We start from the raw sequence: 26,504 nt of genomic DNA on the forward strand, positions 1-26,504 counted from the left end.
TATAATTACTCAATCAAGATGGGACAGAATCATCTGCTGCACATATATAATACATTAGGATCCTGATATTTTAACAACAAATTTAAAAAAAAAATTTGACAATGGGTCACATATATAATACACTAACATCTTGACAAATACGCGAGAATAACGAAAAACTCTTCGGATGAAGGTTTCCTGGCGACCGTTAATGGGATTTACTGTTGTAAAATTGACAATTTGAGATATGAGCTGTAAGGGTACGAGTAAAATGAAGAGAACGCATGCCAATACGACGATTCCTACATAGAAGTGCTTGTACAAGCTTGATTTTTGTAGAACTATTCCAAGCGCAGCACAGTAGGCAATCATCATGGACACTAGAGACAGGGAAAGGAACCCAAGCCCTGACATTATCTTGATGGGCAATCTTTTTAGGAAGTCTGTCGGAGCATAACGCGATGTTTGCAGGTCAATGTATATCAATACTGTAATGATAGACGCCAAGAGAGAGATTACATCAGCTACAATAAACACAGTAAACCGTTTTTGCTTTATCAGAATCGGCATTCCAGTATCTTGAAGGAGACCCCCTGGGACAGTGAAGATTGCAGCGAACATCACAGTTATAACGAGACCACCCACAATTGCAAATGTCGCAGCTGTTTCCTTTGCCCATTTTTCTCCATCTTTCATCAGCTCCTTGTGCGTTTCAATAAATATCTCTTCAGGCTTCTTACCCTCATCATTTTTGGCTTCTCTGCATTTGATATGCACAACTTCCACCACCGCCTGCATTCATTTCATCCATGTTAATGCATGCATGGACTATATATTGCACGAGAGAGAGAGAGAAAACTAAAGAAGATGAATGCACCTTAAACCATTGAATTTCTCTTTGCATTTGCAGAGCAGCACCGGGTCTGAGATTCAGATCAGACAAAGGTCCTAAACGTGCAGCCAAGTGCAATAGGTTATTGCCAAGCATGTCTGTTGTATAGTTAATTATATCCTTATTTCCACAGAGAGAACTCATGAGTTGGAACACATTGTATTTGCGATGAAGAACTGCATACGAAAATATGTCTCTTCCATGATCGTCCATTGCCCATAAGAGGTCATGGTTAGCCTCCCTCATAGCATTTATGAACTCAACATTTCCATGCTTTGCTGCTTCCAACATGGCATCATACACCAAAGCATCCCGGAGTTCTGAACTATTAAACTTCGAAACAATATCTTTATAATACCTTAATATTTCTGGAAATTCAAGCTTGTGTGGAAATATATATATACTCTCTGTATTCTCTGTATTCTTTGTATTCAGTTCATATAGATCCGTTGTCGATTCTGAAACTATGGGAGGGAAAACAAAATTACTTATGGTTTGGTTAGATTCTGAAACTATGGGAGGGAAAACAAAATTACTTATGGTTTGGTTTTACTAACGGAAGATATTTAGAAATTTGATCATTTCAACCAGCAAACAATTTCAGTATTAACCCTCCAGAATGTTAGACTCCCTAGACAGAACATTGTAATTAATGAATCTCAACAGTTACCATTAGTGTAATTTAAATTGACTATTACATTTTTTTAAATTGTTTGATTTTGTATTTTTTTTATAAGAGTTTAATACGCTGATCCAACCTGATTTGGAATTCAAATCAAACAATAAAAAAGTATCATCACATCTTTAATTCTTAAAAAACATTATTTTAAAATCCACATCCACATAAACTAAATATGATTTTAGTGTAACTAAACCTTATTTTTAAAATTTATTAAAGCTTCTAAACAAAATAATATCTAATAATATTTAAATATCTAGTATAAAAATAATGAAAATGTTAAACGCTATATATTAAAATATCTTAATACTCATATAATTTCTAAACATTTAAGATTGTCTAAAGCTTTCATGCATGTACATAGATATACTCTTTTATCTGTTAAATTGTATTCTATTTTTCTGTGCAGAACATTACATTTATTAAAAAATTGCATTAGAATAAAAAAGAACAGTTAAAAGATATGAAAATATTTTAAAAATATTTGTTTCATACCTTTCCTAAGATCCTAAAAAAATATTAGAGCATAAATATAATATTGTATCTTTTGTCTAACTTTAAAATTAATGAAAAAGCTTGTTTTTGTAAAGGTCATAGTTCCTTGTTGGACTAGTGGTTGTGTTTTAATTTTATTTAATAAATAAATCATTTATTTGTTTTATTAATTTATTTGAACATTTTCTTGTGGAACGTAGGTTGGAAATTGTTTTATCTTGGTATTCAATTTCTTTTTGTTTTGTATCGCGATATGTTGAAAAAGCTATTTTTACAACAATTTGACAACGACACATGTGAGCATTGTATTTGATCATTTTAAATAATTTATTTTAAAGAAATCTGATTTTGAAAAGGGAACAAGGTTCCATATTTGAAAATTCTGAAATTACCCTTCTTTGTTCAATACTCTTTCCTCTCTCCATTTTAGGTTTTCAGTTTTCATTTCAATTTCTCTCTCTCCATTTAGTGAAGGTCTCGAAGTGGACGTTCAACAATCTCTCTCGACGTTGAGGAAGTTTCGTCATCGCTGGCCTCGAAGTCTCTCTTTCTTTCTCAAGTTCGTGATTTCAACGATTTACGTTCAATCATCTCTATGGTTGGTCTGATCAAAGTGTCTCGTTCAGTGTCGATTGTGTCGAAGTTTTGAGCTTTTTTTGTACAATGGCTTCATTCGCTGACATTTGTTTTTCGGACAAGGTATGCACTTTTTCCCTTTTCCGTATTCGTATTAAAGGGTTGAGTTTTTGTGTTTGACCTTTGTTGGTCATTTTGCTGGTTTTTGCTTTTGGGTTGTGACCTTTGTTGGTTATTTGTAACAAGAAATATTAATTTTTTTGCAGTTGTTTGTTCGCCATTCAATGAAAACGAAGTGTGTTGCTACTTTGAATGGAATTTTGAGTGAGAAGCACAAGTCCATTATTCCAAAGACGCAATTTGGATGGTTTTTAGAACTAAATGATAACCTTAAGATTGGTAGGAATAGTCCCAAACATGACTGATTTATGTAATTTGTGAATAGTGCAGTATTGGTAGATGTTCAAGTATAGATATAACTGTATATGTATTGCAACAATTATTTTGAATGTTAATAAAGAAAGTGGTTATTCGAATTGTGATTGTTATATTAATTCCATTTGTTGTTTGATAGTATTATTTAAGATTCAACCTTTGTGAATGTCATAAGAAATGTCTAGTTTTGTTACCCCTATGTGAAGGAAAGACCCACTAAGGGTGTTTATAGTTTGAGAGATTAGGTTCTACACCATTGACACAGGAATGATGCACAATCGATTACCAACAAAAAAATCTCCATTTGTACCAAAACTTGAGGAGTGCTACCCAGACATGGCTTAAGCACTCTCTAGTAGTCCTAACGACTGTGTTTTCAAGGTTTTGTGGATTGATCCCCCTGTTGGCCATGGTTTAAGGTGTCCACAACAAGAAATTTAATGTTTGGTGAGTCCTATGTGAGTGGAAGACCCACTAAGGGGGTTTATAGGTGTAGAGGTGAGGTCTACACCATTGACACAAGAATGATGCACTTGTAATCAAGGTAAAATAGTAGTATAATTAAGGTGTGATGTGATTCTACTAACACAAGCCAAACACTTATATGGACTTCACCTACCTTGGTTTAAACACCTATAGGAACTATTTTGTCCACAATTGAGTGGGGTAAATTGTGTTTTGATGCACTTGACACCATCAATGATCAACAACATGAGACATCCATGCAAAAACTAGAAAAAAAATATCACCTATAAGGACATAAAAATAACCCTAGGGAGTCAAGTTCTTCCAACTAGGGAATACAATTGAAGTTTTCGTACAAATGACCATTTTTTCTCTGTTAATCGATTATAGGGGTCTTGTAATCGATTACTAGAGGAAAAAGGGTCATTTGTACAAAAACTTCAACTGTACTCCCTAGCTAGATGAACACTACTCCCCATGCTCTATTTTTTTTTTTGAATTTTTAATTTTTTGAGATGGTTGAGTGAGTTCAATGTTATTGGGTGTGCTCCCTAAACCAATAATGAGGTTAGGTCATTGATTTCTTCAAAAAAAATATCCATTTAGGTGATTTTTTCCAACTGAGGTGAGGTGCATGACTATTGTTGTAACACCCCTTCTTGGAGTTTCATAGGAAAATTTTTCATTTTATTAATTAGAAATACGTCATCTAATGTTGTTATAATGCACAAAATTTAAAAGGAATTTTCAATAAATAATAGATCTGTCAACAAAAGGGAAAGATATACGTATAAGATAACATGCTGTCAACTTTTACCTTTGCTGACTATTTTAATCATAACTTTTTCCACAGACCTCCAAATGATGTGATTCTTTTTTTATTAGAAAGTAGGCTTAAAACTCTTTCCAATGACTACTAATTTATAATTTTTGGACATATGAGTAGGTGCAGTTAATTCTTTAAAGTTAACGTTTTATATATTTCTACCACCTATAACCTTTGCTGGTTGTTTTGCTCATAACTTTCTCCATCGAACTCCAAATGAGTTGATTCTTGTTTTGTTCGAATGTAGACTCAAATATCTTTCAAATGATTACTAACTCATAATTTTTAGATCACTTTAGTAGATGCAGTTAATTTCCCAAAAACAACGTTTTTCTAAGCTTTCTAAATGAGTTTACTTTCACATTATTGTCTCATGTTTCTTATATTATTCTAATTTATTTTATTTCTTTATAAAATGTCCATAATTCAAGGTAAAATAGTAGTATAATTAAGGTGTGATGTGATTCTACTAGCACAAGCCAAACACTTATATGAACTTCACCTACCTTGGTTTAAATACATATATGAACTATTTTTTCCACAATTGAGTGAGGTAAATTGTTTTGATGCACTTGAAACCTATTTGAAAGCTCTTTGAGTCTAGATCCCAACAAAATAAGAATTGAGTCATTTGGAGTTTGGTGGAGAAAATTAAGAACAAAACAAGTAGCAAAGGTCAGAAAAACAGAGTTGGGGAGTGTTGTTCATCCAGGTGGGGAGTACAGTTGAAGTTTCTCTACAAATGACCATTTTTTCTCTGATAATCGATTACAGGGGTTTTGTAATCGATTACGAGGGCAAAAATTGGCCAGAAAAGCTTATGGAGCTCATCTAACTTACATGAAAGCACCTAAATGACATTTTTTCTCGATAGTTCAATGACCTAACATGTTCTTGCACCATACACACTGGACACATGCACTTGTAATCGCTTACAGAGAGGTTGTAATCGATTACCAGGTTAAAGTTGTAGTTTTGTACTTAAAGTTGATCTGCACTACCCAAATGTGGCAATTGCGCTCCCCATGAATTTTTTTGTTTGTTATGAGTGTCTTTTTAAGATATTGTCAATGGAGGACCCTTGTTGGTCATGGTTGATGGTTTCCACAACTTGTAGTGTGAAGTTTGGTAAGTCTTTTGTGTAGGGAAGACCCATCCTGGGTGGTCTTATCAACGCAGGTCAGGTCTTGCACCATACACACTAGAGACATGCACTTGTAATCACTTACCAGAAAGGTTGTAATCGATTACCAGGTTAAATTTGCAGTTTTGTATTGAAAGTTGATATGTGCTAAGGTGTGGCAACCGCGCTCCCCATGATTGTTTTTTTTTGTTTGTTATGAGTGTGTTTTTAAGATTTTATGAATGAAGGACCCTTGTTGGTCATGGTTGATGGTTTCGACAACTTGTAATGTGAAGTTTGGTAATGAATCAATGGTGTGTGTGAAAAAGCCTAAACCTTGGTGATACCAACCTCGACGATGTGTGCGAAAAAGCCCAAACCTTGGGAGAAATATCGCCAACCACAATTGGAGACAAAAGCCAAAGACTTACACAACAACGAAAATGCATGCCAAAATCAACAAAGTTCCAGAACGAGGGATATATACCGCCAACGAGCCCACGGTGACACCATCAAAAAAAGGGAAAATGGGTAAAGAGAGAGACGAAATCCTCGGCAGTGACCAAATGACCCAAGAAACGAAGTAAGAAAAGTCGAACTCAAACTCAAAGGGAGAGAAAAACAACATTTCAATGATGGACAGAGAGTGAAGAAAAGCAAGGAACGAAGAAAACCGAAACGGTGGAGAGAGATAAATGCTTCAATGGTGGAGAGAGATGGAAGTTTCAATGGTGGAGAGAGTTGAGAAAACCAAGCTGCGAAAAAGAGTGAATCCGAAAAAAAAAACCGCTAAAAGGAGTTTCTATCCAAATTCTTTCCAAAATTGCCCTTCTAGACAAATTTCACCTTTGTAAAAAAACCTTTTAAAACCAACCAATGAAACAACACCACGTGGCATTGTAAAAAATAGTGACCCATAATATATTGTCAAAAAAATTGTTAAAAAAAGTTAATATATCAGGATCCATATTTGAAATGGATCAATCCCAAACTACGTTATAAAAAAAATTGTTAATAAAATCTTTTTCTTTAAATTTTTGGTAACGACGAAATAAAATATCGTCATTTTTTTAGTGGTATTTACAAACAACTTTGCCCAAAAGAAAGGCTACAGGGGGACGAACAAATAGGATTAGTGGATCCGTGGGTTATTAAAACGTAGAGACTAAGAGAGATTAGTTAATAATTTGATAATAGAGTATGTGTCATTGGGTTTTATTAGCGTGTATATTTTTCTTAAATATATTTTGGTTACAAAGTTTAGAAACCGAGAGAAACGTAGGGTGTGCACTGTGAGATAGTGGCTGGAAAATCAAAATAGTGATTTTTTTCTCGGTACAAGAACGTGAGCTTGGAGGAGGTGAAAGTTTAGGCTGTGAATCTTGAGCAAATAAAGGAAGTTAGGATGAACTAAGGTAAGAGAAGCTAACCATGGTTTTTATTAAAGTATAATGCAATTTCTAGAAGAATGTAGAAGCTCGTAAGATAGAGGAATTGAAATTTAATATAAAATCTAGAATGTTGTAGAAAATCCTAAGATAAGAAGAAATAATCAAGAAAATTCTACATAGGTAGAAAGCCTAGAACTTTCTGTATAAGTTCTAGCTAGAATTTTCTAGAATAGTCATGAAAGAGAGACGAGGTCTATAAATACCCATGTGTACTATCATTTGATGTAAGAAGCTAACATCTACAACAACAAAGACAACTACAACACTTCTTCCAACTACTACTTCTACATTCTACTATTTCTAATTTTCTCTACCACATCAACTACTCCTTTCACAAACTTAAAATACTAACAGTGGTACCAGAGCTACGTTCGGTCATCTACTGGGCGTAGATAAAAATTTTTAACTACCTTAAACAAAACTATAACTCCATCCTATATTACCTCCAAAATATTTTCTCAACTCATGGCTACTACCAATCAAACATCATCAACTCCAGTACCTATTTTCAAAGGAGAAAATTATGATTTCTGGAGTGTCAAAATGAAGACATTCTTTCGTTCTAAAGATTTATGGGACATCATAGAAGAAAGATTCCCTATTCCAGAAGACACTTCCACTCTTACTACAGCTCAAAAGAAGGAGTTGAAGGAAAACAAGCAAAAGGATTCAAGGGCTTTATTTGTTCTTCAACAAGCAATTGATGACACAATTTTTCCAAGGATAATTGGTGCTACAAGTGCAAAACAAGCTTGGAACACAATACAAGAGGAGTTTCAATGAAGTAACGAGGTATGCAATGTTAAACTTCATTCTCTAAGACGAGAGTTTGAATTATTAAGAATGAAAGAATCTGAGACCATTAAAGACTACTATTCTAGAATAAAAGAAATAGTTAGTCAGATGAGAACCTATGGGAAAATATTCTTGACAAAAAGATCGTTGAGAAAATTTTAATTTCTATTCCCCAAAAATATGATGCAATCGCAACTGCGATTGAACAAACAAAAGATTTGGCTACATTGTCAGTCACACAACTAATGGACTCTCTTGAAGCTTATGAACAAAGATTGAAAAGGCATGAAGAAGACTCGGTTGAAAATGCCTTTCAAACAAAACTAAAATTATAGTCTCAGAATAAAGAATATGAAGGAAATAAAAGTAGAGAAGAAATTTCTAGAAATAAAGAAAATCCTAGAAGCTTCTTTATGACTCGTCAAGAAAAATATCCTCCATGTGGCATCTGTAAAAAGACAAGTCACTTGGAAAACTATTGTTGGCATCATGGAAAACCTCAATGCCACTATTGCAAGAAATTTGGTCACGTAGAAAAGTATTGTCGTAATAAAAATAAGCATCAAGCAAACTTTGCAGAAGAAGATAATCAGGAGAAACTCTTATTCTACGCCAATCAAGAGTCTTTTGGTAGAGAAGGAAGTTGGTACTTGGATAGTGGATGCAGTAATCACATGGCAAAAGATCAAAGTATCCTTAAAGACATTGATAAATCTGTCATTGTCAAAGTTCGGCTAGGAAATGGCACCACAGTTGATAGACGGGGCCCAAGCCCAATTAGTTTAGTGTAGTATTTCTTTTACTTTTATTAAAACATGTGTAAAAGGTGTTAGGCATGTGCTAGATAGGAGGGACTTTTAGTCCTATATATAGACATGTCACCACCTCTTGTAAGGCACTTTTTGAGAATAATGAATTAAACTTTCTGTAGAGAGAACTCCAAAATTTAATTACCTTGAAAGTCAAGGCTAGAGAATCCCAAAGGATCTCCTCTGGCCACCTTCCATCTCACGTTATCATTCTCTCATTTTCCATTATCAAATTCTCTCTCCTCCGTAGCATCCATCTCACGCCACTCTCACCAATTACTAGCTTCCTTGTGGCTTGCGTCAGGTCTACTGCCACACGTGCCTTTTCTCTCACGAGATTCCATCAGCATAGCTTCCATATCCTCATTTCGCGTCTTCACCTACGTTTTCTCTCTCGAAAGCTCTTCAACCACAAACCTCATCCTCATCATCGCTGAACCTTCACCGTGGTGACTCTTATCACCAATCAGGTTCCTCGCTTCAGTTTGTCGTCGATCCAACCTTGACCTCTTCAAACCACATCCATTCGAGCCTCTTCACCGAACATCATCAGGAGCCTAGGGTTTCTTCCGCCTCTAGGTTATTTCTTAGATTTCCTTCAGTTCCATCGGTTAGATCTTCTTCTTCACCGATTAAATCCTCCCTTACCTTCAACCCTAGAGTTTTCACCAGTTAAACCTCCAAACCTAGGGTTCTTAGTTCTTTTGCTGTTTCCGCTGCCTCATTTGCTTCCTCAGCTTCTTTCCGCTGCGCATCAATGTCAAGGATGCCTCGAGAAGTCCAAATCTCTCAAGTTTCGTCTTCTCCTTGGAGCGTCGCCTATCATGTGGTAATCAGAGCTCAGGTTCCTCCGCGCTTCGCAAGCTAAGTATCTCTCTCCATTGATTCGCGTCTCTGATATGAGTTTAAGTTTCTTGCGTTGTTATGACATTCACGAGTTGTTTCGATTCTGTCTTGATCTTATTCATTCTTGTTGAATCTCTTCAATATTCGTGTTTTTCATTATGATTCCTTCTCTGTCTTGTGTTGATTAATGTGTTTTGGTGTTGATCTCTTCATTAGGTTCTGGTTGAGTCTATTTGTGTGTGCCAGCTTTACATTGAGTATTTTCCTCATTTTAATTGGTCAAATTGTTCATTTGAGTCATTTTCATTGATGAATCATAGTCTGTCATGTTTACAGTCATGTTTAATTGCTTAAAATGTCATTAATTATGTGTTCAAAGCTGTGTTTGAGTTTTTCTGAGATTCTGGATTATATGATCAGTGAGTGTACACCATATGAGCTATGATACATTCATTGTGAGCTCGGGTGCATGCAAAAGTGACCTTAATCTCAGATTTAACGTGCTGTTGATGTGTATTCTGATTTGCGTCTATTGTCATGGCCAATACATATTATTTCGGTGATAAAATGCTTGAATGAGTTCGTATCAGGTGCACACTACTTAAGCCATGAATTGCTGAACCAAATAGCTTGGTGGCACCTTGTGGAAACTCCAACAATATCAAAGTTGCAGTTGCCCGATTTGCATTGTCTTGTTTGAGTCTAGTTTTTTGTTTTAAAATCTGGTCTGACATATAGATCTTGCTGGAAATCTTGCATTAACTTCCTCGTGTCTTGTTCAAGTTTCCAATTGCTGTTTTAAAGTCATTTCCATCAATAATTTGTCAATTGACTCAATAAAGCTTAAAACGGGTGGTGTGGTTGAGCTGTTTGATTGCATAATTGGCTATTGCAAGTTCAATTTTCGAATTACTATGTTTTGCATCCAATTTTAATGCAAAACAAGTTTGTTTTGATGTTTTAAACATGTTGAGATAGTTTAATTCGAGTTACATCAGCCTTTGTGCGTTTTTCACCTTTTGAAACCACCATTTTAAGTCAATTTTTTCTATGAAGCAAGTATAGTGCAGTACTGACAATTTGATTTGTGCATTTATGATTCAGTTGGATTGTAGTAAGAGCTAGGGTCTGTTGAATGAAATCAAAACAAGTGAAAAAGAATATTTATACAAGTTTAAAAAGCGTTTAGACCTTGTGCAATCAAACTAAGACAAGCTCCAAATCAGAAACTGAAAATATTATCAGTTATGAACTAATTTTTGTTGGGGCATTTTATCAAACGCTTTTGTAAAATTCAGTACTAGAGTCACTTAACTGTTTCTGCTCTAACTTGCTTGTTTTTCTTGCTTTCTTAATCCCCTCTAGAGCAATTCTTAGGTTCATTTTGAGTGCTTTCCTTCTTGATAGCTTTGTTTCTTGCTTGTCTTTGTTGGTTATCTAGTTTTGTCTACAATGCATGTGAAATCTATTCTGCCAATCTTTAATTGAAGCTTTTAATTGTTTATTTCATCTGGTCTAGAGCTTCCTTTATTAGAGTCTGCTATACTGTTTGAGTGGTTGTCCTGTTTGTCCATCACTTTGCCTTAGCCTAACCATTTTTTTCTGAATTGAGAAATCTGATTCCATTCTGGTTTTCGGGATTTGAAAGAAGGTAAGTGTGAATGGTAGCATATTAGGTGGTGGTTATCCATAGGATTCTCTGGCCTAAACTGAAAATTTCTCTTTTAAACCTTTCATTTGAGGGCTTTAAATTTTTCAAGAGAAACCTCAGTGCTGTGAGCTTAGTAAGGCTAATTTATCCTAAATTCCTTGGCATTTGCAAGAGAGTTCAGTTTCAATTAACCATTTGTTGACTGTGTTCATTGTGCAGGAAAAGAAATTGGAGTAATTAGAATGGAGCAGCTCTGATTTTGTTTCAACTGCAACTGTAATCACTGTTGTTTTAATTGATTATTGATTTCCTGGTGATGCTATTTGTGCTTGTGAATGTTAAAATGTCATTGCATTCATTTTGGTTTCAAACATTGCCTGTTGCATTCATTGATATACTCACTGTTTTGAAAGTGAATTGTTGATTTCATGGTTGAATTGGGCATGTTGAATGTTGATTCTGATATGATAAGACCTATGGGAACTTGGTAGATGCATAGGAATTGCAAATAATGTGTTGATTGTTTTATGACCATTTCTGGAATTGTAACAACACTGTTTTAAAACTGCCAATTTCTGATTTGCATCACATTACTCTTTGTCCATTGATTTGATTAGCATGGTCCACTGATTTCTGAATTAGTTTAGGACATTGTTCTTGACTAGTTTGGTCCATTGTTTCTGCCCAGTGTAATTCACTAATTTGCTGAAAAGGCTGCTCTTGTCATAATCAGTTGTGCATCAATTTGTTTTTTTTAATTGCCAATGCATCCTCCAGTTTTAAGAAGTGATTAAAGCACCTAAATTCCAGCTTTGACTTGGCGGTTGAATTAATTAGGTGGTTAGTTTCTGCATTGAATTACATCCAATCTGAATCTAGTTCACTGTCCATTTGTACTTGCTGGATTTTGTTGAGATTTATGTGTGCAGAGGTGATGTGAATGAATCATTAGTTGAGCAGCATATTACTGAAGAAACAGTAGCAAAAACACCTCAGTGTGGAGTTTGGAACAGGATAGAAACAACCATTCAAACAGGGAAGTTTTCTAACTTACCCTTTGTTGTGAATTGTTATTTTGTTTTAGCTTGTAAGTCATGTAAGTGATAATATTGAATGAATATCTTGCTGATTTTGGTTGAAAAATTAATTGTGCAGAATACTTGGAGCAGTTTGAGAGCAAATAGGAATTATTCAATATCTCAGTTGCACAAGACCGAGTGAAAGGGAAGATTAGACAAAAGCTAGGAGACCCAAGGCTGGTTAATAACAACTAGAACGTATTCGTTGAGCACAAGAAGTGGACCAGGACCGTAGCAGCTGTCTTTTTTTGTAATTGATTTGAGTTCATCTCGTTTTGTAATAGGCTCTATTGTTAGTTTTCTTAATTTCATTGTAAAAGGCCATTCAAAGTCCAAGTGTCTTGGAAGAGTCCTTGGTGCTCTTTCAACTCTTGGCAAAACTTTTCTTGTTTGTGTTTAAATTTTTGTGTCTTACGTTTAGGAATGATTTAGGCTAAAAGGGATTAAACTCTAAGCCTTGTCACATTAGAGTCCGAAGAGTCGTCTTTTAGTGTTTAACTGTTGTGATTGTTTGTGAGTTGTGTCCTTTGATTTTAAAGGTGATTTTAGTTTAAAGGGTAACTAGTAGTAACCTAAGAAATTTCTGGCAAGGCAAGACTTGGTACTTAAGCAGTCTTCATGACTCACCTCTCTTACCTAGGACTTGTCTAAGTGTGAATCTTGTATATCTTTTACACTATAAAAACTTTTAGAAACAAAGATGTCTTGTTATTCATATAGGTCTTCTAGGAATTTTAATTTTGATAAGCAACTTAGTTACAAAGCCATCAAAAGAGAACATGATAAAGCTAGAAGGAAGTCTTGTTCATTTTATGAATTTGATAGGATTGAAGATGATTTGTATAAACAAGCTAGTGAAAATATTCCATTCTTTGGTGATGATATTGGTGCATTAACATACATCGCTTGGGAGACATGCATTCATTCATGGTTAGAAAAAGTAACTCTGAATCCTTATATTCTAGAGATAATGAATCTTATATTCTTAGTCTCTACACTTCTAGTTTTGAAAAGCATGCAAGAGAGTGGTGGGATTATAGGCAATATCGTGTTAAGATAGGTAGAAAATATCCCATTCATGATTGGAATGAATTGAAAGCTTGTATGAGAAGAAAGTTTGTGCCTCGAGAAATTGAAAGAAAATTAAAACTTATGAGAGAGCTTATTAGAGAAGGTGAGTCATTCATTCAAAATTTAAGTGGGTTCTCTCGTAGGGAAAGTGAGTTTCTAGAAAAACTTAAGAGGCCATGGGAAGAGACAAGCAAACATAGAATTGAGATATTAAAAAGAGAAAAACAAAAGCAAGAAGTAAGAGAGAAAAGAGAAAAAGAGAGAAGAGAAAAAGAAATAAAAGAAGAGGAAGAACGAAATAGAAGAAAAGAGGAAGAAAGAGAGAGAAGAGAAGAAGAGAAAAGAAGAGAGCAAGAGAGAAGAGAAGAAGAAGAAAACAAGAGAAGAAAAGAGGAAGAAAGAGAGAGAAGAGACAAGGAAGAAAGAGAAAGAAGAGAAGAAGAGAAAAGAAGAGAGAAAGAGAGAAAAGAAGCACAAAGAAGAGAAAAGGAAGAAGTTGAAAGAATAGAAATGGAAGAAAAGAAAAAGAAACTAAGGGCAACATCTCCTCCTATCCTAGAAGCTAGATTCTTAAGGGGAGGTTTTCTATCCTCTCACTTTTCTCCATTTATATTTGAATTTTCCAAATTTCACTTCTCTTTCAAAGAATTTGCCACTCCATCTTTAAAAATGTTATCACTTTCAACACATGCACAGTCACAACTTGGGTTATGGTTACCTTTATGGTTACTAATAACTCAAGATACAAATAAAATTTCAAATGAAGAAAGGTTTCTTTGTTATATTAAAATTAAAATTTTCAAAATTAGGAAACCTTCTTCTACACATAGTCTTTTATATATCTTATTGGGTCAAAGAAAACTAATTAGAGATATGTTTGATGCTTATTGTAGATGGATATTTGACCCAAGAGGAACCCTTGTGAAGCCAAGAAAAATAAGTCTTCAGAAGCACCATCAGATTTTAGGACAAATCCTTTCCAAGGGGGAGGGGATGATAGACGGGGCCCAAGCCCAATTAGTTTAGTGTAGTATTTCTTTTACTTTTATTAAAACATGTGTAAAAGGTGTTAGGCATGTGCTAGATAGGAGGGACTTTTAGTCCTATATATAGACATGTCACCACCTCTTGTAAGGCACTTTTGAGAATAATGAATTAAACTTTCTGTAGAGAGAACTCCAGAATTTAATTACCTTGAAAGTCAAGGCTAGAGAATCCCAAAGGATCTCCTCTGGCCACCTTCCATCTCACGTTATCATTCTCTCATTTTCCATTATCAAATTCTCTCTCCTCCGTAGCATCCATCTCACGCCACTCTCACCAATTACTAGCTTCCTCGTGGCTTGCGTCAGGTCTACTGCCACGCGTGCCTTTTCTCTCACGAGATTCCATCAGCATAGCTTCCATATCCTCATCTACGAGTATTTGGATCTATCTGCTACATACATGTTCATGATCAAAAGAGGCACAAGCTTGAAGACAAAACTATACGAGGAATATTCTTGGGATATAACACACAGTCAAAAGGCTATCGAGTCTACAACCTACAAACAAAACAACTCATCATCAGCCGAGATGTTGAAGTTGATGAAAATGCTTCTTGGAATTGGGAAGAAGAAAAAGTTGTTAAAAGCAACATGCTACTTCTAGTGCAGCAATCTCAAGAAGAAACTCAAGAAGAGGCAGAAAATTCAGGTACACTTTCTCCACCTCCACAACAAGATTCTTCACCTGAATCTAGTCTAAGAAGAGTAAGATCTTTGGTAGACATATATGAAACTTGCAATATGGCCATAATTGAGCCTAACTGTTATGAAGAAGCATTAAAGCAAGAAGTATGGGTCAAGGCTATGGAAGAAGAGATTAAAATGATTAAGAAGAATAACACTTGGGAACTCGTAAATTGCCCTCATGGAAAAGACATCATTGAAGTCAAATGGATATATAAAACAAAGCTCAATCCTGATGGAACTATACAAAAGCATAAAGCAAGATTGGTTGCCAAAGTCTACTCACAGCAACCAGGAATAGATAACAATGAGGCATTTGCTCCAGTTGCTCGCTTAGATACAATTAGAGTTTTAATAGCTCTTGCAACACAAAAAGGATGGAACATCTATCAACTAGATGTCAAGTCAGCCTTTCTAAATGGGGTGCTCAAAGAAGAGATTTATGTTGAACAACCACAAGGCTTCATTAACAAAGGCAATGAAGGCAAAGTATTAAGACTTAAAAAAAAAGCATTATATGGCCTGAAGCAAGCTCCTAGAGCATGGTATAGCAAGATTGATAAATACTTCATCGATCAAGGATTCAGGAGGAGCAAGAGTGAGCCAACACTATATATTAAGACACAAGGTCAGTACCATCTTATTGTCTCTTTATATGTCGATGACCTTATCTATACAGGAAACAACATGAAAATGATGAAAGAATTTAAAGAAGACATGACGAAGACATTTGAAATGACCGACCTTGGCTTGATGAAATATTTCCTCGGTATAAAGGTGAAACAAGAAAAAGAAGGTATATTTATCTCTCAAAAGAAATATATTGAAGCTCTACTAAAGAAGTTCAAGATGAATAGATGTAAACTTGTCACTACTCCGCTGGCGGTAAACGAGAAGCTACAAAAAGATGATGGAGCACAAGAGGCAGATGCATCACACTACAGAAGCTTAATTGGAAGTCTTCTCTATCTCACAGCTACACGACCAGACATTATGTATGCTACAAGTCTTCTATCAAGATTCATGCAAAAGCCAAGTCAGATTCATTATGGAGTAGGAAAAATAATTTTAAGATATCTACAAGGGACAAAGGAGTTTGGTATATGGTACAAAACCATGACTAACTCAAGGATGATTGGTTACATAGATAGTGATTGGGCAGGATCAATGGACGACATGAAGAGTACGTCGGGATACACTTTCTCACTAGGATCCGGTATTTTATCTTGGGCATCAAAGAAGCAAGCAACCGTGGCACAATCAACAGCAGAAGCAGAGTATGTAGCAGCTGCTAAAACAACGAGTCAATCAATATGGTTACGAAGAATACTTGAAGAAATGGGTGAACCACAAGATGGACCGACTATTATCTATTGGGACAATAAATCGGCAATAGCAATTGCGAAAAATCCAGTCCATCATCAAAGAATAAAACACATAGCCATTAAATATCACTTCATTTGAGATGAAGAGACAACTAAACAAATTCGACTCGAGTACTGCCCAACAGAAGACCAAATTGCAGATATATTTACGAAGGCATTACCAAGACCAAGATTTGAACTACTGCGCACAATGCTTGGAGTTACCGAATTTGCATTAAGGAGGAGTATTAAAGTATAATGCAATTTTTAGAAGAATGTAGAAGCTCCTGAGATAGAGGAATTGAAATGTAATATAAATTCTAGAATGTTATAGAAAATCCTAAGATAAGAAGAAATAATCAAGAAAATTCTACATAGGTAGAAAGCTTAGAACTTTCTACATAAGTTCTAGCTAGAATTTTTTAGAATAGTCATGAAAGAGAGATGAGGTCTATAAATACTCATGTGTACTATCATTTGATGTAAGAAGCCAACATCTACAACAACAAAGACAACTACAACACTTCTTCCAACTACTACTTCAACATTCTACTATCTCTATATTTTCTCTACCAGATCAACTACTCCTTTCACAAACTTAAAATACTAACAGTTTTGTGTTCTTTTGTGATTGTCTTTCTGTTGTAGTCTATGCATGCTCTATGCAATGCTCCTTGCTGCTTGGTTCAGATGTGATGAATGCTGTGATGTATAGCTTCGTAAGCCTATGTTATACCGTTAGTGTAAGATTGAGTGATACACTTTCTCTAGATAAGGTTTGACGAGGATGCAATGTGCCACATATGTATGTATATATATTACGTAGTAAGTGTACAAATTTAATCTCTCCATGATTAGAGTTTCGTAGGATCAAGTAGTGTTTGAGTTTACTATTGTGGTGGGAATCTGTGCTTATGCATTGTATGATGTTATTTAGTTTCGGTGGAGAAGCTGTAATTTTGGTTTTTGAAAGAATCAAAATCCACCTATGAAATAAAGACTCAAATGTAATTTTAAATCTATTGTTACATTTCTTTCTAATTTTTTGAGAGTTTAATATGCTAATCAACTTGATTTGAAATTCAAATCAAACAATAAAAAAATATCGTCACATCTTTAATTCTTAACAAACATTATTTAAAATCCACATCCACATAAATTAATTATATTTTTAGTTTATAAACTTTGATCAAATTTAATGCTTATAAATTTATTTTACAATTTACAAAATATTATTTTAAACCTATATTTGATTGAAGTTAGTTAATCAAATAAATAATTAGAAAAAATCAAGTTTACTAATTGTAATCCAAAATGGATGCAAGATATGAAATTGGGCATGCGTGTTTATTTTATATGTTTATTTTGAAATTAAATTAGATGACTCAACCAGTTTAACTCAGGAACTCATTATCAATTTAATTTTAATTAGATGCACTAAATTAAATCAATTCAACCAAATATTCAACTTGGTATGTTGAATGAACCTTGGTTACACTCATAAGTTAAATTGTGTATATTATTATATATTAGTCTCTAAATCTAAATTAAAAATTGTTTGGTTGATGAACACAGCATCATGAAATAACTAATGATTTAAATATTTTTATTTCTTATAAAATTATCCAATTTTAAGTTTATACCTCATAAAACAAAGCATCAGACTTTCATTTTCAAACAGTTAATTTTTTTTTAGAATATTGTTATGTAGCATGTCTTATCAACATATATATTAGTCAAATGTGACCTAACAATAGCAAGTAGCACCTTTTAATGTCCATGATATAATGTAACAAGGTGGCTTCTATAAGAAAAATTGTAAATCTTTAAAATAAATATTATTTGTGTACTTTAAAATAAATTTTAAGATAGAAAATAATTATTTCAGATTTTGAAAAAATTAAGATTAAGAAATATTTTACTAAATTAAAACCAAAATTTATTCATTTTATAAAGATTAAACACAATGCACTTTACAACAGAAAAAAAAATCTTTAAGTAGTAAACAGTTTTAAAGACAAAAAATAATTAATCACTACAGTGATTAATTTTTATACCAATATATAAACTTAAAATTATTAATATTTAAAATAGTCTTTATTATAAATAAAAATTTATAATTTAATGGTGAATTAATCTATAAAGTGGTAAAGAAACATTAATTATTAAAGTCATTTTTAATATGAATTAGTGTCAAAATTGGTTTTTAATTAACTAATGACTAATTTAGGCACAGAGACGCGTCTAAATTCGTTTAAATTACTTATAGATACATGTTTATTACATGTATGCGATCCTATGCAAATATGTGATAAACGCAAGAAGATGAATGAAAGAGATAAAGCAATACTTACCCACCAACTTTCCAAACATGTGCATAATTGTCAAAATCAAATCGACTAAAGTACCTGAAAGAATCATAATAAGAAGTTTAAGTAGTCGCATATCTTTTGTGCTTAAATATTATAGAATTTTTGATTCTATTTTCAACGAATATAAAATAGTCCATTAAATCATTATTTTTTATCTTTTAAACTGCATAGAGGTTATAGAGCAGATGGTCAGATTTTATATAAGAAAATGAATTATTTTCAGTTTTGAACGTAAATACACCATCGAATTTGAGTAAGTTAAGATTTAAAAAACAAAGTTCTGTTTGAATTTTAAAGCTGTAATGGTAGGAGGTACGCACATTATTCTTTTGTTTTTGCTTCCGTTGTTTTTGATCTGAATGTCTTATTATGATGTTAATATAACATGTTAGGTCTATTTTATATTGCTATTTTATCATTTGGTAACAGAGCATATGTTTATCCTCTGCCTTGCATAATTTTGTTAGTTTGGATTTTTTAGATTTATGAATTTTGTTCTTTTGAATCATTTAATCAAACCAAATATTACCAAATTAACGTAAAACCTGAATATAATTTTCTTGTAATGTTAAAAGGAGCTTTTAACTTTTAAAAGCTAATAAAATTAACCAGATTGTCATTAGGATTTGCGGGTCGACGATGAACCGTTTCGTTTAAAGTTTTTCTTCTTCGCTTTTGTGTCTTCTTCCCAGCATGAAGGTCTAGTGTTTGACCTGTAGTGACAGCTGGTTGCCCATCGAAACCTGCAGGATTTCCCGTAGCATTATGAAATTAACTTGTTGATGAGAGACTATTTTCTGGGCTTGTGCTTCTTCACCAATTTCTATAGCGAATCATCCTTGTTCGGGATCCTTTCGGCTTACTACCATTTTGTATTGTGTTGTTGCTTGATGAAGGAATGAAAAAGGGTTTTTCTCTGTTGAATTATTGTGGTGGAGAATTGGGTCTTTAAAGTTTGCATCTCTATTAATTAATAAAGATAGAAAAAGGGTTTCTGCCTGTCACTGAACCCTATTCCTTTTTTCTTTATTTTGATTTTTTGGGTCAATTTAATAACCTGCTTGCGCTGCAGCTTTATTGCTTTTCCACCCAAACATTACATGCTTTTATATAGATGAGCTGAATGTTTGAAAGTGATTGGCTACTCCGATTCAACTTTAAACCGGTACGGAATATTTAAACCGGAATAGCTTTTTATGTACCGACTACAACTTTAAACCGGTACGGAATATTTAATATTATACCCGCGTTTTCCCTCTTCAGTTCCTCTCGCCGCGTCTTCACTTTCACGCTGCACTTCTTCTCCTTTGCTTCTAAATCGCCAAATCAATCGTGAAAACCCTCATCCTACTGGACTGTGACTTCTCTCTTTTGCTATATTTGGGAGATTAGGGTTCCGCGACTCATCTAGTAGCCATTGATGCTGAAATTGCGGCCATTCTCGATGAGGCTCGAACATCATACGCCACCCACAACCGAAAGCTCATGTCACTCCTCTGAGCCAAATCCTCTTCTTCGGTCTTCTTTTCCGCCTTCTCCATAACCCTAACTCCTCTCATTGATTTCCAGAGGTTCCTTGCCTCTATTGAACACGTCGTCTCCTTCGTCTATGCCCTTGCTACCTCCGCCTCCGACGAGTTCCTCGATTGCTTCCTCAAGTTCCTCCTAGCTACCGCTACGACATCCAACAAAACAGCCAGATTCGGAGCGTGCCAGATCGTCTCCGAGGTAACTGATTCTCACAATTTCCAAGCACTATTTAATTGAGTTTTTTGCACATTACTGAATTTTATATATATCAGTCACTGAAGGGATAGTTTTATGAAGTCAGATACTGAGGTGAAAAATGCTTACAATTTCAAGATTTATGATTGCACGGAAGATTGTTAAAATTAGAGCTAATATCTCGGATTTGTTGAATTTTAGATAATATTGCGGCTTCCAGATGACGTAGAAGTGAGCAATGAGATATGGGATTAGGTGATTGAGTGGATGATGGTGAGGGTATGAGACAAGATCCCTGTGGTGCGTACTTTTGTGTAGTTTTCCCCTCATGTCATTAGCTAATGAGTGTGCCAAATGCCATGGACTAAAAATTGGGAAGGCAATTGATGATGATGATGATGTGGGGAACTACTTTGTGCTTGGAATGGTGTTTCCTGCTAGTAATGTTTGTCTTGTTACTATTTTTCTTTTCATAAAATTGTTTCTTATGAGCTGTATTTATAGGAGACCCTCTTTTATATGTAAGTGTCTGTATGTATTTATATTTATAATAACTATGCGGCATCTATCCTAACCAGACTTCTATATTTTTTTACATTTACATAGGTTTCGAAGGATGGAGTACGCCTGTCTTCAAACTTTATTATACTATGGGATGTCCTCCTATAGGCTCAAGTGTGTTTGTTTGTGCATTACAGAAACAACTCTTGCCTACTCCTGCCAGTGGGAGTAATCAACAACATTATATGGAAAATAGTTGTCTACCTATTAATAATTTCAAGGAATTGTATCTTCAGTTGGTTCCTTCTAACAGTGGGCTACCGTTGAAGTTTAATAATTTTCCCTCATTGGACGTGTCTAAGGTGAAATCTCATGTCCAATTTGAGAATGACATTGTTGCTTCTCCTGCAACATCTTCTTCACACCTTCTTCTGTATCAAAGTTTCCTAATGCTAGTGGTTTGTCTTCTCCACAATTTAAGGATTCAGCATCTAGTGTGCCAAATCAGAAGAGTCAATCATTGATTTCATCTGATGTCAGCTTAGCAGTAAGTGATGAAAGTTCTAAGCAGTCACTTGAGACATGGGCAACTTCATGGTTATATTCTTGATATTTAATTTTAGGGAATCTTGTCATTATTCCAATGTTTTCAGAGTGTTTTTTTCCAAGTGATATGAGCTAAAAAGCTGCCAGTTGCCAAATCTGGTCATTATATCCTGAGGATTCTGATATAGCAGATAGTGTATATAAGGCTTTCACTATTAATTACGAAACAAAGGTATTTTTATCTCTGCCGTCAAATGCAGCATCTGAAGATCCAATTCAAAGGGATATACCTTGTGTGAAACTAGAACAAAAAGTTGCTAATGTTAGCTTACCAGATAAAATCTCTAAATTAGGTGGTCTATCCAAAGAATATAAACTTCTAAAGGACATAATTTCTTCGTCAGTGAATGATGCTTTATCAAGGTAGGTCTTGTCTGATGGATATTTTCACATGTGAGTTTAACACTTAACGAACACTTTTATTTATTTATCTCCTTGCTGTAGATTGTGTGTTGTTCTATGAATAATTTTTGTTCTTTGATATTTACACAATAGGTTTGACTGTTTCCATAGTAAAAACTGAGAGAACGATCACCTTCATAGCTCCAACTAACCCTAGAAGTAACTTCCTTTTAGGTCTCCCAAGGTCCAGATAACCTTCAAAGTCATTTTCCATTAGGTCTTGAAAGGTGCTAAAGTGACTTCATGACTCCCTGTTTATTTTGTATCTGATACTGGAATCTTGTATAATTAACCATCAGCACACATAAGATTTACATATCCTAAATTGTCCTATTACCTGCTTAATTGCTTAATCTCCTTAAGTTTGACATTTGGTGATTTCTTACTATATATTTCTGCAGGGGGAAGTGATTTTAAATGATATTTTCTTTGTTGATACATATTTTTTTTTAACTTTTTCCGTTTTAATTTTTGAAATCCAATCAATATTTCGTGTCTTCTACATGCTTCATATTACTTACCCTCCCTGTATTTTTTATTAAGTGATGGTCATTCCACATGTATGACCCCTCTATCTATTAACCTTATTTCTTTTTTCTTGCAGCCAAGGAGATCACGTAGTGCATCACCTTTAATTTTATCTCCATACCGAGCCATAGGTTTTAGGCCAGATGGAATTTTTGTGCTTCTAAGAAAGGCACATAAATATTCTGAACTGGGCTCTGTTTGTAGAATGGTATTTATCTCTCAACCATTTAGTTGTTTATCTATATATATGCTGTCAATAAAGTTTGCTCAACATCGTCTAAAGTACTCTCGCTTGAGACATTATTTCAATTATGGCTATCTTCAATTATGTGCTTTGATCAATTACCCTTTTTTTTCTAAACCTTGGATTTAATAATGCACTTAATAGTTGTTGTCCATGTTTTCTTTTTGGCTTATACGCTTGTGGTATCAGAAAACTGCCACTTGAACAATGTTCAGCATAGGTGATTGAATCACGCATGACCAACGTGATCTTCAAAAGAGAATAACTTGAAGCAGAGAAGAGTATTATTCACTTGTAAGGATATGCGCAAGAAAATTATTATTCACTTGTATCTAAAACGAAGCTAATAACGTGTGTGTATGTGTATATATATATATATCCTTCGGTAAAACCTACCGTGTAACAGAAAGCATAAAACTAATGAAGTCTAATAGAATTTCATTATGTATTATTAGAGGTGTCCATATCAGACTTTTATACCTATTATAAGCAGAACAGGTATAAAAGTAAAACTTTCTACACCAATTGTATAGCAGGTATAAAAAATAAAAAACTTTTTATACCCCTGATTATATATCAACTCAAAAATAGGTATAAAAAATCTTTTTAAAGAGGTATAGAAAACCTTTTTTGTACTAGTGTTAGTTCTTTTTTAACTGAAGCATATACGTTTGCGATAATTACAAAAATGTCACTGTGCCATTTTTTGCTTCGGTTAAACCGATGTCAAATGCGCAAGTTAAAATCCTTCTTTTTTACTAGTGCTGGTTATATTTTTATGTTAGCCGATAAAGCTTTTATCTTGGAGAAGTGTCAAGCAGACCTTAACTGCTACTTCTACTATGGAGTCTGAGTTCGTTTTCTTTTTTGAGACTACCTTGCATGGTGTATGGTTAAAGAGTTTCATTTTTGGGCTTAGAGTTGTAGATTCTATGTCTAGGCCATTAAAGTTGAATTGTGACAACTTTGTTACGATGTTTATGGCTAAGAACAATAAAAGTGGATGTCAAAGTAAGCACATTGACATCAAATACTTAGCCATCAGAGAACGTGTTAAGGAAAAGAAAGTGGTCATTGAACACATTAACACTGAGTTGATGATTATTGATCCTTTAACTAAAGGCATATGCCACCAAAGAATTTTAAGTTGAGAGCTAATGTTGAGAGAAATATATTGTGGTACATGGAAGATAACACTCACTATTAGAGGACCTATCGCCATGACTCATATATTCTGTCACTTGTTGTGGTTAATAATTGGGTAAATGGACCAAGTGTGAGAATGTTAGCAATATGTTAAATATTATACCATTTTTAGTTCCTATTTTTAAGGAACATAAAGTGGTTCATTAAGTCGTTACTTTTATCTTTTTAAATGCATAGAGGTTATGGAGCAATTACTAATTTTGCTTCCACGTATTTATTTTTGAATCATGTGATGACCAGATTTTATATAAGGGAACGAGTTACTCTCAACTTTGATCACTAAGCATACTCCTCTATTTAGAAAACACACCATTGAGTTTGAGTGAGTTAAAGTTTAGAAAACAAAGTTGTGTTTGGATTTTAAAGCTACAATGGTTGGAAGTATGCACATTGTTTTTTTCGTTTATGTTTCTGTTGTTTTTTATCTGAATGTGTTATTATGATGTTAATATAACATGTTTAGGTCAATTTTATACTGCTATTTTATCACTTAATAGTTAAGCGTTGTTGTTCTTATAAACTATTCTTCAACCATATGTTTCCTCCGTCTCTTTTAGCCCTTGTTCACTTGAATAGATTTGGGGGAGAGTGATTGACTGGATTTGAGAGGATTTTAAGGTAAATTTTTTTATGTTTATTTGAGTATATTTTGGAGATAAGTTAGAGTGGATTTGAAAGTAAATTTTTTTAATTTGTCACATCAATCAAATTCTACACTAATTCTCAAAAACTTTACTTCTAAATCGACTCTCACTTATCTCCAAAATTCACTCAAATAAATAACAAAAAATTTACCTTCAAATCCTCTCAAATTCATTCAATCACTCTTCCTCAAATCCATTCACTCAAATCCATTCAAGTCAACAGGGGATTAAGGATTTATTTGAAGTCTTAATTTATTTATCTCATTCTTCAAGTTCAATTTCAATATTTTTTAAAGAATATTATCAACACATAAAGCAATTATATTATCAATTTCTGATAAACCTCGTTAATTTTATGTATGTCTTTCTCTCATTTAAGTAAGTGAAGATAACCCCTTTACCTTTTTTTATTATTATTTTCCATCTATTTTGAAAACACGTTTTCTCTACCATAATTTTATTTTACTTTCTCCTTTACAAGTATTTTAGCTTATATGTATTACATACATATTTGCATAGTGAGTTAGAATACTATTCAATTATAATTTTTCATTTTTAAATACACCATTCTAATTTATTGATAAATAATGTTTCATCAGTTATTAAAGAGATTATGAAAAGTAAATTTTCTATGGATTGAATCTTTTCTTCCAAACAAAAAAACATAATTGAGTGGCTAATTAATGCAAGAGCAAAAAGAAAGCAATAGATAAAAAAGAGGAAAATCTTACCAGTTTTCAAACTGTAAACTATTGTCTGCCAACGGCTGGCCTGTGAATATTCAGAAGGCACTCGAGCCAATTCTTGCAAGACGCGTAAGGATTGAATGGGCAGTTCCCCGTAAGATTTAAGCAATCCCAAAGCTACATCTGCGAGTTCAAACCATGCAACCATTTCAGAATTAACTTCTTTTTTCTTAAACATGCTACCAACTGCAAACTAGTATTCCAAAATATATATATATATATATATATATATATATATATGTATGTATGTATGTATATATGTATATGTATATATATAAGGTACATCAAAAGAGCATTGATTTGGAGAAGAAAACGAGGGAAGCAGTGTATATGGATGTATTGTGGTTGATTTGCTTACCAAATATATGCGCTTGGATGCATCGTTCCAGAAGCAAAACTCGATTGTCAGAAGACTGCTTATCAATGACATCGAAAGAAGTTCTAAAGTGAAGGTAACGAGTCATTCTTTTGCGTCCTGAATTAGCAGCCAGAAGAAGAGGGATCTCACCCTCTTTGTTCTCTATAGCAAGCAATTCTAAGCCACCTTCCACATTTACAAAATATCTTGCTATATTAACGTTTCCCGTGTAACCAGCAGCAAGAGCAAGAGCAGTATTACCATCCTCATCCTGCATTTCTACTAATTGCTTCTTCCCTAAGTACACTAACCACTCCACAATTTTCATATGTCCTTCTATTGTTGCAACATGAAGAACCGTCCTACCTGAAGGCGGAGCCCAAAATATGGCATTCGGTTGATCCCTCAAGTATGAGCTCGTGCCTTCCCAATCACCGTTTTTCACAAACTTGTATAAATCTTTGTGCTCACTAACGTTGTCAGATACAACACCTATATGTGCGTCCAATTCACATTAAAACATAAATAAATATTTGAGTTAGTATTACGTGTAAATATATAATTTATATAAAGAAAATTTGAAGATGCATCTAAACACTTACCGTGTCGAATATGCGGTTGGACTTCAGATCTGCAAACTTCGGCCAAGTGATTCCAAGCTTCGTGGGCGGTTTGGAGGTGTTTAATTTGTTCGAAAATTATTGGTGCACATGATAGTTGAATAATATGCAGAGCCTTTGCGTCTCTTTGTGCATCAATGGGTGTCGAAGCATAACCATTCACCACAACTTCCCACAAATTTTCCCCCCTCAGATAGCTTTTCATTAGAGTTTTCCATTGCTGATAGTTATATCTTGTGAGCACTTCATGAACTATTCCACGGGATGCAACACCAATACATTCCAT

The 26,504-nt window shown here is 34.1% G+C and overlaps 1 protein-coding gene across 1 annotated transcript; it reads right to left on the bottom strand.

Annotated features, from left to right (window-relative positions):
• On the bottom strand, positions 1-26,504 carry LOC108334871 (uncharacterized). The gene is made up of 6 exons (XM_017570801.2): positions 26,201-26,504; positions 25,599-26,090; positions 25,226-25,363; positions 18,621-18,674; positions 857-1,335; positions 1-771 (listed from the first exon to the last, which is right to left on the bottom strand). Exons 1-6 carry the CDS (start codon positions 26,502-26,504, stop codon positions 55-57), a joined length of 2,184 nt encoding a protein of 727 aa, XP_017426290.2. The 3' UTR covers positions 1-54.

The sequence above is a fragment of the Vigna angularis genome, chromosome 10, assembly GCF_016808095.1.
Source record: "Vigna angularis cultivar LongXiaoDou No.4 chromosome 10, ASM1680809v1, whole genome shotgun sequence".
In the NCBI taxonomy this organism is placed as follows: domain Eukaryota; kingdom Viridiplantae; phylum Streptophyta; class Magnoliopsida; order Fabales; family Fabaceae; genus Vigna; species Vigna angularis.